We start from the raw sequence: 12,345 nt of genomic DNA, 5'->3' as shown, positions 1-12,345 counted from the left end.
TTTTTATTTTTTAAACCCTGTGTGTTTTTCTTTTTTCTTTTGGTTCGTTTCCAAAACACGAAAACACAAAACCCTCAGCAGGAGAATGTGGACACGATAAAAACCTCACTGGTTGTTCACCTTTTCATTCAACACAATAAAACCTTTTATCAGGATTTCATCACAAAGACATTTTCTGAATGTCACACCGGCCACTGTCATGGTAACCGTGTGTTCAATCACATCACATGACACGCTGCACAGTATCCATACCATTATCAACGTTTTGGCAGAGCTGCAGATGTGTGTGTCTGTGTGTGTGTGTGTGTGTGTCTGTGTCAGACGTGACTGAAATGCAGCAGGTGTCGTTTTGCCGCACGTGTTTGTTTGGACGTCGGTCGACTGAAACAAAACAATCCTCAGCCGGGTCGATGATAATAATAATAATACTGTTCTATACGATTTCACAACCCTGTGTTAAACGAGACATAAAAACATGAACTTGTGCTGATGAACTCTGTGCGTTCACACCAAAAGCTTCCAAAAAACGTAAAAACGCCGGAAGTCAATTCATTTTCAATGAGAGCCCGGCGACACTGAGCCAAACCAAAAGCGTCATCTGGCGTCACCGCGCTTCCAAAGCGTCCAAAGCTTCACCAGGCGAGAAGTTGAGCCACGGTTAAAGCAGGAGTAAGTAAGTGATCCGGTGGTTGTGTCTAACTTCCTGTCAGCAGATGGAGTTAGCAGTCCCCGCCCTCGTCCCTACGTCACCACATTCACGTCGCGCATCCCTTGGCTGCACACACAGAGAGGACTGCCCCTTTATGCCGTTCTCTCTCCTCATTGGATAAAGGTTGTAGGATACAAGGAAAGTTTTCTCCTGGGCTCAGAGCAGAGCAGAGTGACTGACAGACCCGTGTTTCAGACCAAACACTCTATAGAAGTGATTGCTGTCAGAAGATACAACTATTTAAGACTTATATTAACACAAATATTCACCTTACTTCTGCTTTAACTTTAGGGTAATTAGCGATGCCGCGGTTCGGCGGCAACCTGTCAGAATAGAGACGTCCTTCAGCTCCTTTTTTTTGTCCTTTGGCTCCACAATGACCAGCGCGATCGAACTTTGACTTCAGTCACGTGACGAGCGACCAAAGCAGCTGAAAATATTTGCCGTTTTGGAAGCGGTCTGGTCTGAAGCGCACACACCTTCGAGCGTTTTTGACGACGCTTTGGAAGCTTTTGGTGTGAACGTGAACGTGAGGTATCCTGAGTCCTGAAGTCTGGCACGGCGAGGCGAGACGACGCTGGTATGAAAACGGCGAGGAGGAAAAGCTGCTGAAGAGTTTCCGTGGATTTCCTCCGTCCGGGGTTTTAAAACATGACCTCCTCGCAGCTGCCGTAGTCGCTGCCCACCAGGCTCGACCCGTCGTAGCTGCGCTGGTTCTGCGGCCGCGTCTGAGGCTGCGCCGCGTTGAGCTCGGGCGGCGGCGGCGGCGGCAGCGGCAGCGGCGGGTCGGGCTGCTCGGCGTAGGACGGCATGGCCACGCTGAGCCGCATGCTGAGCCTCTTGTAGCCGGCGGACACGTTGTCCAGGCTGCGGGTGTGGTGCTGCTGCTGGCTGCTGGGGTAGTAGCTGATGGCCGTGTACTCGTTGGGGCACTGCGAGCTGGGCAGCGGCACGCCGTCCGGGCCCAGGAAGTCGTCCAGGTTCTGGTTGCTGTAGCACGGCGGCAGCGGCGCGCGGCGGTCGCAGCGGTCCAGAGGGAACGGGAAGCCGCCGAACCGGGAGTTCCTGCGCGACTCCATGGTGGCGGTGGAGGAGTAGGTGTCCTCCACGATGTCGAACTGAGGGAACTCCTGCACCGAGGGCCGGCCGTAGTAGTCGGGGTCGGCCGGGTAAACTGAGGAGAGACGACAGAGAGACGGCAGCGTTAGTATTATTATTATTATTATTATTATGAACTGAAGGAAACAATCTGGATTAAAGATGTTCAATACTGGACTGTTGTTAAAGGGATAGTTCAACATTTTGGCAAATTGGCCCATTGCCATAATCCCTATAGTCATAGCAGTAGGTTCGTTATCGTTAATTGTCGGTGCAAGCTGTTTTTAGAATGGCGGAGCAGAGCCGTGAGCTGCTCAGAGCTACGCTACGGAGGCTCATGGGATTTCTTGGTTTCTCTCATCAAACTCATCAAATACACAATCCAACAACTCCACAACGCTCTGGTGGACAAGTTGTGAGCTGCACATTCACCACGCTATGAGATAATAACACAAGACAGAGTTGTTTTAGAGGTAAATTCAGAGTCTGCTTGATGAAAAACTGTCCCTGAACGCAACGCGCATCAGCGGTTTTGCATGAATTTCCCTCTAAAACAACTCTGTGTGGTAACGTTGTGTTATTATCTCATAGCGTGGTGAATGTGCAGCTCACAACTTGTCCACCAGAGCGTTTTGAAGTTGTTGGATTGTGTTTTTGATGAGTTTGATGAGGGAAACCAAGAAATCCCATGAGCCTCCGTAGCGTAGCTCTGAGCAGCTCACGGCTCTGCTCCACCGTTCTAAAAATATCTTGCACCGACAATTAAAGGTAACGAACCTACTGATATGACTATAGGGATTATGACAATAGGCCAATTTGCCAAAATGTTGAACTATCCCTTTAAGTAATTGTGGTATTTCAGGTAAAATATTTCCCTGCTTAAAATCTTAAATCTTCAAATCACCGTCAGTTTTGAAGAGTTAAAAAAAAAAAAAAAGTTGACGCTGATCTAAGTTTCCCACCGTGTGATGATCATCAGCTCTGAGACGGAACAAACAGCTCTGATCGACACTTGTTGTCAGCGACGGATTAATGCTAATAAACAGTGGGACAGCTGTTGCTGCACCAGACGGATTTGAGCAGGGTTTTAAAGAAAGCTTTAACGATTTGCATATTAAATCCTGAAGTGTAGATTTGAAATGGTGTGGGTTTGATCAGCAGAGCCGGAGGAGGAGGAGGAGGAGGAAGGAGATGTCTGCAGAAACTAAATGTCCTCCAGTGAGTGGACGGCAAGACGAGAGACACTTCTAACGACAGTGGGAGCAGAATAATCTGGGATAAACTAACATTAAGACAATTCAAGGGCGACCTTGATGATAACCTCCTCCAGCTTCTCCTCCTCTGCCCCCGTGTGTTTCCTTTATCATTCAAATTTCCTCCTGAAACTAATCTCCAGCTAAAAACACCCTAACCCTTTGAAACACTTATTTGATGATACATTTCAGAGCTTAATCCTTAAAGGGATAGTAGCATTTTTTTTAAAAGTGGGGTTGTATGATCTACAAATAGCCCCTAAGTACTTTAATTGCAGTAGAAGACTCTCTGCACTCCTCCCGTTAGCAACGCCAGCCCATAATAGCCCTGCCCAGAGATTTACAACATACATTGTTGTGAATGGACCCAAAGAAACGGCCTATTTTCACGGCCTAAAAGAGGTTTTACCTGAAAAAAAATACACAGTTCCATTGTTCACTATAATATAATTTTTTCCAGCCCTTCAAAGTGCAGGAAAAACACAGTTTTTATTTGGACCTAACCAACTGCTGATCGGCGGGCGCTAACCCTGGGCGGAGGGATACGTGAGTTGGTTAGGTCCAAATAAAAACTGTGTTTTTCCTGAACTTTGAAGGGCTGGAAAAAATTATATTATAGCGAACAATGGAACTGTGTAATTTTTTTTCAGGTAAAACCTCTTTTAGGCCGTGAAAATAGGCCGTTTCTTTGGGTCTGTTCACAACAATGTATGTTGTAAATCTCTGGGCAGGGCTATTATGGGCTGGCGTTGCTAACGGGAGGAGTGCAGAGAGTCTGCTACTGCAATTAAAGTACTTAGGGGCTATTTGTAGATCATACAACCCCACTTTAAAAAAAATGCTACTATCCCTTTAAGAAGTGAGTAGTTCAACCCAGGAGACGTTGAAAAGCCTCTTGTGCAGATGTAACAACAGGAAGAGAAGCAGCAGCGCGGTGTGAACTCAGGTTGTCGACGGCGACGACCTTGCAGCGATTCACACTCGAGTTGTTTTTCCTTTCAGAGCCTTTTCTGCCTCCGTCACTTTGTTCTCTCTGTGTGTGTGTGTGTGTGTGTGTGTGTTTGTGGACAACACGGGCGAAGAAATCAACATTGTTCCACGGTTCAATGAGGGAGGCAGGAAACACGGCTACACACACACACACACACACACAACACACACACACACCTGCTGTAACCATCAGTGGGAAGCAGCTCTAACCCTTTTGTCAAACCGAGTTGGCCGACAGTCACAAAACCTCTTGACGACATCACGCTGCTCGATCGGAGCCGAGAGCTTCAGTCAGTTAGTTGATCATTAACGACGACAAGCGGCTCCTGTCAGTTTGACGCCACTTTAAATTCTCTCTCGCTGAGGTTTAAATCCTGATCGGACAAAACAAACAAATGTGAACTGGAAGAGGAGGTTGGCATGTTTTTATTTTTACATTTCCCCCTAAATAAATCATTGGATACGACACTTTCATACGACGTTTACATTCTAGGAAGGTTTTAGAATAGGGATGTCATATGCATTCATTCATTTTACAACACTATGAATGTGTAAAATCAAATATAGTCAAAATATAATTATATTACTAAATATTTTCGTCAACAAATGACACACTAACTTTTCAATTCATACCAATTCAGCGTTAGGTAAACTGTCATGAACGTAATTTAACCCAGTAACTGTGCTCTTACTTTTACTTTGGCGTACACAGCCGGGTTACGACATAATCTTTTTTGGAAAGTATTTAGGAATCTTTACGATTTATTAAAGCAGAAGTAAGTGATATATTTGTGTTAATATAAGTCTTAAATAGTTGTATCTTCCGACAGCAATCACTTACATAGAGTGTTTGGTCTGAAACACGGGTCTCTCAGTCCCTCTGCTCTGCTCTGAGCCGAAGAGAAAACATTTATCGTATCCTACAGTTTTTATCCAATGAGGAGAGAGAACGGCATGCAGGGCTGTGTGTGCAGCCAAGGAACGCCGTGAATGTGGTGACGTAGCGACGAGGACTGTTATGGTGCGTTCAAGGAAACTCGTATTTTTCCGACCGTGAAGTGGTACCAGTTCGATCTGGTACGAGTTCACCGGTCGGAAGTTACGAGTGGCCGTTATAGTGACTTTCACCGGTAAAACAGGTCGGAGAAACACGAGTGGGTTGCCTGAAACGCTACAAAGTCGTAAATTGTGACTTGAAGCTGTAATTTACAATTTCAAAAGCCTGCCTGGAACGCAGCATTAGCGAAAACGACCGGACCACTCACTTCTGCTTTAATACCGCAATTAATTGTGAAAACATGTAATCGTGACATCCCTACTTAAACCAACACTAAGTAACTTTTCAACCTTCATAAAATATTTCCATAACTTTTGTGATGATACATCGACTTACAACAAGTTGAATGACACCTCTGTCGTGGCCTGAAGGGGTCTGTATCATTATGGTCTGTATCTCTTTCTCTGGCACTAAGCAGCTTTGAGGAGCATGGTAGGAACCCTGCTCTCACTTAAGTTTCACTTTCACTTTTGCGAGTCACAACAAGGAGGGAACAGGCAAAACGGCACTTTAGCAATGGATTATGTTTCTGTTTTCACTTTGAAATGATCCACTGGAAACAGAAACTTAGTTTTGATGTCTTCTGTTCATTTTAATGCAGGATATTTACAGGGCTTCACGCTAGTGTTCATGGGAAATGGAGTCTTCCTTCAGGCAAAACACTACCGCTTTGGTCCACAGGCGCCGCCAAACTCAACCAAAACTGAAAGTTCTTTAGTACTGCTTTAAGAAAAAAATGTTTGTATCCCAACTGAGACTGAGGTTATTGAATAATATTTAACCCAGGATTCAAGTTATTTTGATTTAATTTAAAGTGACTTTGAGGCGTTTTGGAAAGCGAAGTGTTTTCACACTACATTTCCCATGAGCCTCCGCGCACATGGTGAAATTAGACCGGCGCGAGACGGACAAAAGCGAAAACATTTGCCAAGAATGTTTTCATTGATAAAGAATGAAAGTCGGAGGTTCGAAGACGATCAGATACCGTCGTAGTTCCGACCATAAACGGTCATTCAGCTGCGTTATTCCCATGAGCCACCGGGCAGCGTCCGGAAAACCGAAAGTAGGAAATGCTGGACAGAGACAAAACGATATATTCATTGAAAATGGAGCCATGAACAAGTGTGGGTAATGTAGATTCATCCACATTAATATGAGACTCTTTTATAACCAAATACAAACTCCTCTGGGTCTCTTTAATTATAAACAGATTTCCAAAAAAAGGAAAAGTGCTGTTAACTTACTACTACAGGATCCAAAGGAGGAATAACTCACAGTCTGACAGGAAGAAGTGCAGCATCAACATCAGAAAACACAAAGAGGATCTGAAGGATTAAACCACCTCAGACTTCCTGCCCTTCATCCCAAAATCTTAAAACTAACAAGACACACACACATTAAAACAGACTCCAGCTGACTGACACGGAGTCACGGAGAATACTGAGCAGACTCCAGCTGCTCCAGAGGTGAGGCAGAGAAACAACCAGACAAAGTGACACAGGAAGTTACAGAGAGAGAGAGAGACGGAGGAGGAAGAGAGGAAAAGATGGAGAGAAACAAAACGAAGGGAAGAGGAACAGACAGGTGGAAAGTAACAACAGATCAGAGATTTGAGGAATCCGAGGGAGGAGGAAAAGATGGAGGATGTGAAGGAGTGATAGAGTTCAATGGGGAAGGAAGAAGAGATGAGAGGAAGAAGACAAAGTAAAAAAAGAAGAGGAGTGTTTTCACTATAATGATTTTTCCACATCTTCACTCTTCACTCGTTTCTGTGACGCTGCAGAAACTGTGTTCACATGCAACAGGAAAAATCGAATAACTGTCCTTTCCCTCAACAGTAGTGGTGATATGCGTCGTTCCAGCGGGTAAACACGGGCCGGACCGCTTTCCTGTCCACTTTTCTGTCACTGAGTAAAATAATGGAAATAAATAACTTAAGTTCTCAACTTCAGTTCCCAACCGGAAGTACCAGTCCGGGCTCGGGCTGAAAAAAGGCCCAATAATAACCTATAAACAAAGAGAACGCTACATTTTTCTCTTTGTTTTATTTCAAAGAAGTTCAAGTGCATTATTTAGATGTTTACAGTTAATGAACTATCCTTTTACAAAACATTACGGACAACCTGAATTTCTTGAGAAAAATTTGTGCAATTTTAACAATATTATGTCTTTTCTGTCTTCTATGTCATTTTCAAACTTGGCAAATTCATCCCATGGACCGCACTTTTTGCACCTCCGGCCTGTACAAATGACTCGGATCAGTCCATGGGCTTCCTTTTTTTAAACACATCTTCTCGCTGGTTGCACTGTGTGAAAGGCACTAAATCAACGCTTTCTTTGCCGTGTTCGGGTGGCTTCTGTGCTACACTGTGGGATCTTTACTGTTGTGGATCATGCACACATGCATTGTCCAGATTAAGGCGAATAGCTGCAGAAGAAAATCGATTTCCAATCACATCATCTGGGTGTCTTAGTCGGATTTGGAGAACTCCGGTATTAGTCGTGTTTTAACGTGTTTACATGAACTTAAGTCGTCCAGTTATAGTCAGATTAAGGCAATAATGTGTGTAAACGTACTGACTATTAAACCAAAACACTCATAATCTGGTGTTTTTTTAGGACGACACATCGACTCTCTCTGAAACATCACTGACACAATCCACAGCTCTGTTCCTGTGTGTTCAGTCAGAGTTGGACAAACTAAGTGTGTTTTAACACGTCTAACAAGGTAAAACTCCTTCATGTTTCCTGGCTGAGTTCTTCTTCTTCTTCTCGGTGTCACTGCCAAACCACCGAAATGCAAAAAAACTTTGCCACTTAATTCTGTGGATTTATCTTCTTCTATATCCCCTGGACTCACATTAAAGAGGAACCACTTCACACTCTGTGTAGAAGGAACGGTGAGTAATAAGTCAACAGGAACATGGGTATTTTAAGTTTTATAGACAAGATTTCAACATGGCTGCTGTTTCTACACAAGTTAAAGAACAAACGTGTCCCCACTCTGCCACCGGCTGCAACTTCACTCTGCTCACTTTGTTATTTTTTACTCTAAGCTGAGGATCGGGTTTCACCTGGAGCTCCGTTAAAATATTCTCCTATGCAAATGTAATGTTTTTAATTGTTAAGGTCTTTGCACTTTACGGAGGGAATGATAAATATTTGCTGCCTCCGAGCCTCGTTTCTACAATTAATCTGAGAAACGGTGCATGAACGGGAAAATTAAAACCATAACTAGTGTCAGATGATGCACAGTGTGTGTTCAGTTACGGCGGCGGTGGGCGGAGCCAGGTTGTGTTCAAACAAACCTGAAGACGTGAAAAAAGGAGGATTTGTTTATGAAGAAAATGAATTATGGATTATTATCTTATTAGCTGTCAACATTCATCCCCCTGCAGTTTTTTTGGGGGGGGTTGAGCTAAGGTATTAAAGGAATAGTTCACAAAAATGAAATTCAGTCATTATTGACTCACCCTCATGCTGATGAATACTCCGTAGTAGTTTTTTATTCCTCAAAGTGCATCTGGAGACCCGGGAGGCCGGTTCGTAGTCCAATGAAAACTTTTTATGAGAATCAATAGCGCCTGACACAAAAGCGTCCATAAAACTACACAAAAACCTTGTAATATTCCTCCACACTGCTCGTCCACTGTAATCCAAGTGTCCTGAAGGGATATAGTCCAGAGTTTACTGGAAACAACGTCATTTACGCAAATCCAGTCATGTGCATCGCATGAACCCGAGAGCGCACCAGGCAAATTAAATACAGGACTGTTTAGGCTGTAATAATGTCCTAAATTACGTAATTTCCAGTAAACTCTGGACTATCTCCCTTCAGGACACTTGGATTGCAGTGGACGAGCAATGTGGAGGAATATTAAATGGTTTTTGTGTAGTTTTATGGAGGTTTTAGTGTCAGGCGCTATTGATTCTCATATAAAGTTTTCACTGGACTACGAACCGGCCTCAAAGTGCATCTAGAGACCCTCCAGATGCACTTTGAGGAATAAAAAACTACTCCGGAGTATTCAGTATTCATCAGCATGAGGGTGAGTCACTAATGACTGAATTTCATTTTTTGGTGAACTATTCCTTTAATATTGTTCCTGCTGGCTGGCTTGCTTGTGATTGGACGCCTGCGACAGGTGAGTTAGTCCTCGGGGGTCAGTAAACCGAGGCCGTCCCGTCCGAGAGTTGTTGGACGACAAGTGAAGAACGACAGGAACGTGTCCTTTATTCCGAGGGAGAAGGTCAAGCAGATGAACGACCTGCCAGGCTGGTGTTGCCGGGGGAACGATGGCATGACGAACGAACGCCAGATCTGCCTCTCCCTCTCTCTCTGTCTCCCTCTCTCTCTCTTCATCTGTCTCGTGAACATAGCTGTGAATGTATGACTCACGGCTGTATTGATCTGCTACATGAAAGGAGGAAAAAATGCTGCACACAAAAGAGGAGAGAGAGAGAGAGAGAGAGAATGTCAGGAAGGCAAAGAAGGAAAGAGAGAGAGGAACAAAAGAGGAGGATGGAGAACGAGACAAATAGAGAGGCAGAGGGAGGGAGGGATAGATGAAGAGGAGGAGAATGAGAGAACAACAGAAAAACAAAAAGTGAAAAGTAAAGAGAGGAGGAGACGAGAGCAGAGGAATGTGAGAAGGAATGAAGATAATAACGACCTCATGTAAAAACACTCGTCTCTGTGTGTGTTTTTTACATTTTTTTTCTCCACCTGTTTATTATTCTTCTCTTCCTTCCTGACTCTGTTTTTCATTTGTTCGGTGTTTGAAGAGCTGAACCCTGTCGACTCACCTCACACACACAAAAACCAGTTAAACCAGTTACACTGTTGCATCAGCGAGCTTCTCCAGCTGTTGCATACGTACAGCTGTGAGTGAGTATTCACCACTTTATTGATCACACGTCATCATCAGTCATCATTATGAAATGTCAGAAAGACGATCAATGATTCGTTTACAGTGGGTTCAGAAAGTATTCAGACCCCCTTCAATTTTCCACCATTTGTTATGTTGCAGCTTTATGTTAAAATACAAAAAAAACAAAGCATTTTATTCAGCAGAAACCCAGAATTTTAGAAATGTTTTCTATTCAAGTGATATTTCAGTTTTTATTTTTTAATTAATTTGCAGTTTTCAGACCCTTTGCTGTGACACTCTCATTTGAGTCTTTCCAAATCATGTCCAAAACTATTTAATTCAACATACAGTATCTGGACTCAGATGAAGGTGTAAAACCGTCTCAAAGATGAATTAAAGAAATTGAGGACACTTGAATGACCTGTTCGGGTGATATTTCAGGTTTTTCTTCTTTAATTAATTTGCAAAACTTTCTAAAATTCTGGGTTTGTGCTGTCATGTGTAGATTGATTAGGAATAAAATGAATTTTTCGATTTTAACATTAACATTTTAACACAAGCTGCAACATAACAAATGGTGAAAAACTGAAGGGGGGTCTGAATACTTTCCGTACCCTAAATATCCAAACTGTACAATCTGGGCTACCTCAAAAGACTGATTGATAATAAAATGCTCACCAGTCATCGACAGTTATTGAAATAAATAAAGCTTATAGATGATTTTGTTTTGTTTTACCGCTTCTGATCGTGTGTCTGGTGGAGAAACAGTCGAGAGGAATTAATAAAAGCACACAGACACGACAGAGAAAGACAAAAGAGAGGGATTTGAAGAGGTAGACAGGAGGGAGGAGAGTGGGAGGTTGTTACATGTTATAGGAAGAGAGGCAGAATATAGACGGAGTGACGGAGTAAAAGAAAAAAACAGGAGTGAGATATGAAAGAGGAGAGAGAAGCAATCAGAGGAAAGAAAGTGGAAAATAAAGACGCGGAGAGATGAAACAGAGAAATCACTTTATTTCCTGATGTTATCGCATCTAATCGGCCTCGTCTATGAATGTTTCATCTTCCGCGGTTTAATCAGCGCCGCGTGTTGACGGGCAGCCCGGTGTTTTTCCCATGATGCACCGCTGCACATGACAATTTAATAACTCAATTTTTGCGGCGACCTTGAATGACTGACTCACTCGGCCTGTTGACCTTTTGTACCGAGGTGCGACTTCACACAACGGATATGTTTTTTTTTATACTCCACTGCATCCCATAATGACCTGATAACTGTGTGTGTGAAAAAAACACACAATCTGCTACTTTCACAGCATCGAACATTCACACTGGAAACTAAATCATCTCCAACACTGTTTCCTTCATCTGTCACTGACAAATATTTTCTGTTTTAAATTGACCGATCATTTTTTGTTAAATACAGTAGTTCCCAGAGAGAGATATCTTCAGATTACACATTTGTCCACCTGACCAGTTCAAAGCCGTAGACTCAGTTCACCATGATGCAGCAGTAAAGTTAATAGGGTTTTCCATGGAGTTTTTCCTCAGTGGATGTGAGGGTCTAAGGACAGAGGATGTTGCTACGATGCCATGTAAAGCCCTTTGAGACAAACTGGTGGTAAAAACGGGCTATACAAATAAAATTGCCTTGCCTTGCCTTGCCTAAAGCAGCAAAAAACTTGATGCAAAATGTTTCTTTACATCAGACTGGCCCTCATTTATCAGACTGTCGTAGGATCTGGTGTAAATATCAGCGTGCACGAAGTGTGACGTGTGATTTCGGTGCCGATTTCGGTGTAGAACCGGCGTGGTGTTGATTAATCTGACGGCTGTAAACGATCATAATTTAAATGTTACGTCCCGATATATTCCTGTTTTAAAGGCCTCGTCCTGCCACTTTTACAACATGGAGAGAAGACGGCCAAGAAGTGGGACTTTACTGACTTTTCACTACAACAGGGAGAGGGCACCACCATTAAATATCTGGATGTTAACAGAGTGATAGTTTTTGTGATTGATAGAAGCATCATCACTGGTGGATGGAGGCTGCAGACGCACGTGGTCACCGATCACGTTAGGAAACCCAGAGATCTCATGAAATGCTCCTTTAATCAGAGTTCGCTGACCATCAGTGTCTGGTAGATTATAACAGGATTGTTATATGGCGCGGCTTGTGTTCACCTTCATTTTTCACAGCTGATGAATGAGCTGAGTTAAGTTTTCAACACGGACTTGATGAACTTGTGGCTGTATACTCGTATTTTATGTATTTATTTCACTAATACGAACAGCAATAACATGAAATCTGGATGGCTGTATGATCTATTACTGTAATAGGCCTAATGATCCCACACAGCGTCGTCC

General features: G+C 43.3%; 1 protein-coding gene across 1 annotated transcript in view; it reads right to left on the bottom strand.

Moving 5' to 3' along the window:
- Positions 1 to 1,353: 1,353 nt before the first annotated feature.
- fat2 (FAT atypical cadherin 2) overlaps positions 1,354 to 12,345 on the bottom strand; it is a gene marked incomplete at both ends in the record, with an annotated part of 141,756 nt that continues 130,764 nt past the window's right edge. Inside the window, one exon of the mRNA XM_083980395.1 lies at positions 1,354 to 1,883. Coding sequence (XP_083836521.1) covers positions 1,354 to 1,883 — 530 coding nt within the window. The remainder of the gene's footprint in view (positions 1,884 to 12,345) is intronic.

The sequence above is a fragment of the Trachurus trachurus genome (assembly GCF_905171665.1).
Source record: "Trachurus trachurus genome assembly, chromosome: 10".
Taxonomy (NCBI): domain Eukaryota; kingdom Metazoa; phylum Chordata; class Actinopteri; order Carangiformes; family Carangidae; genus Trachurus; species Trachurus trachurus.
Note: the sequence above shows the minus strand (reverse complement) of the source record. Positions and strands in the feature narration are given on the sequence as shown.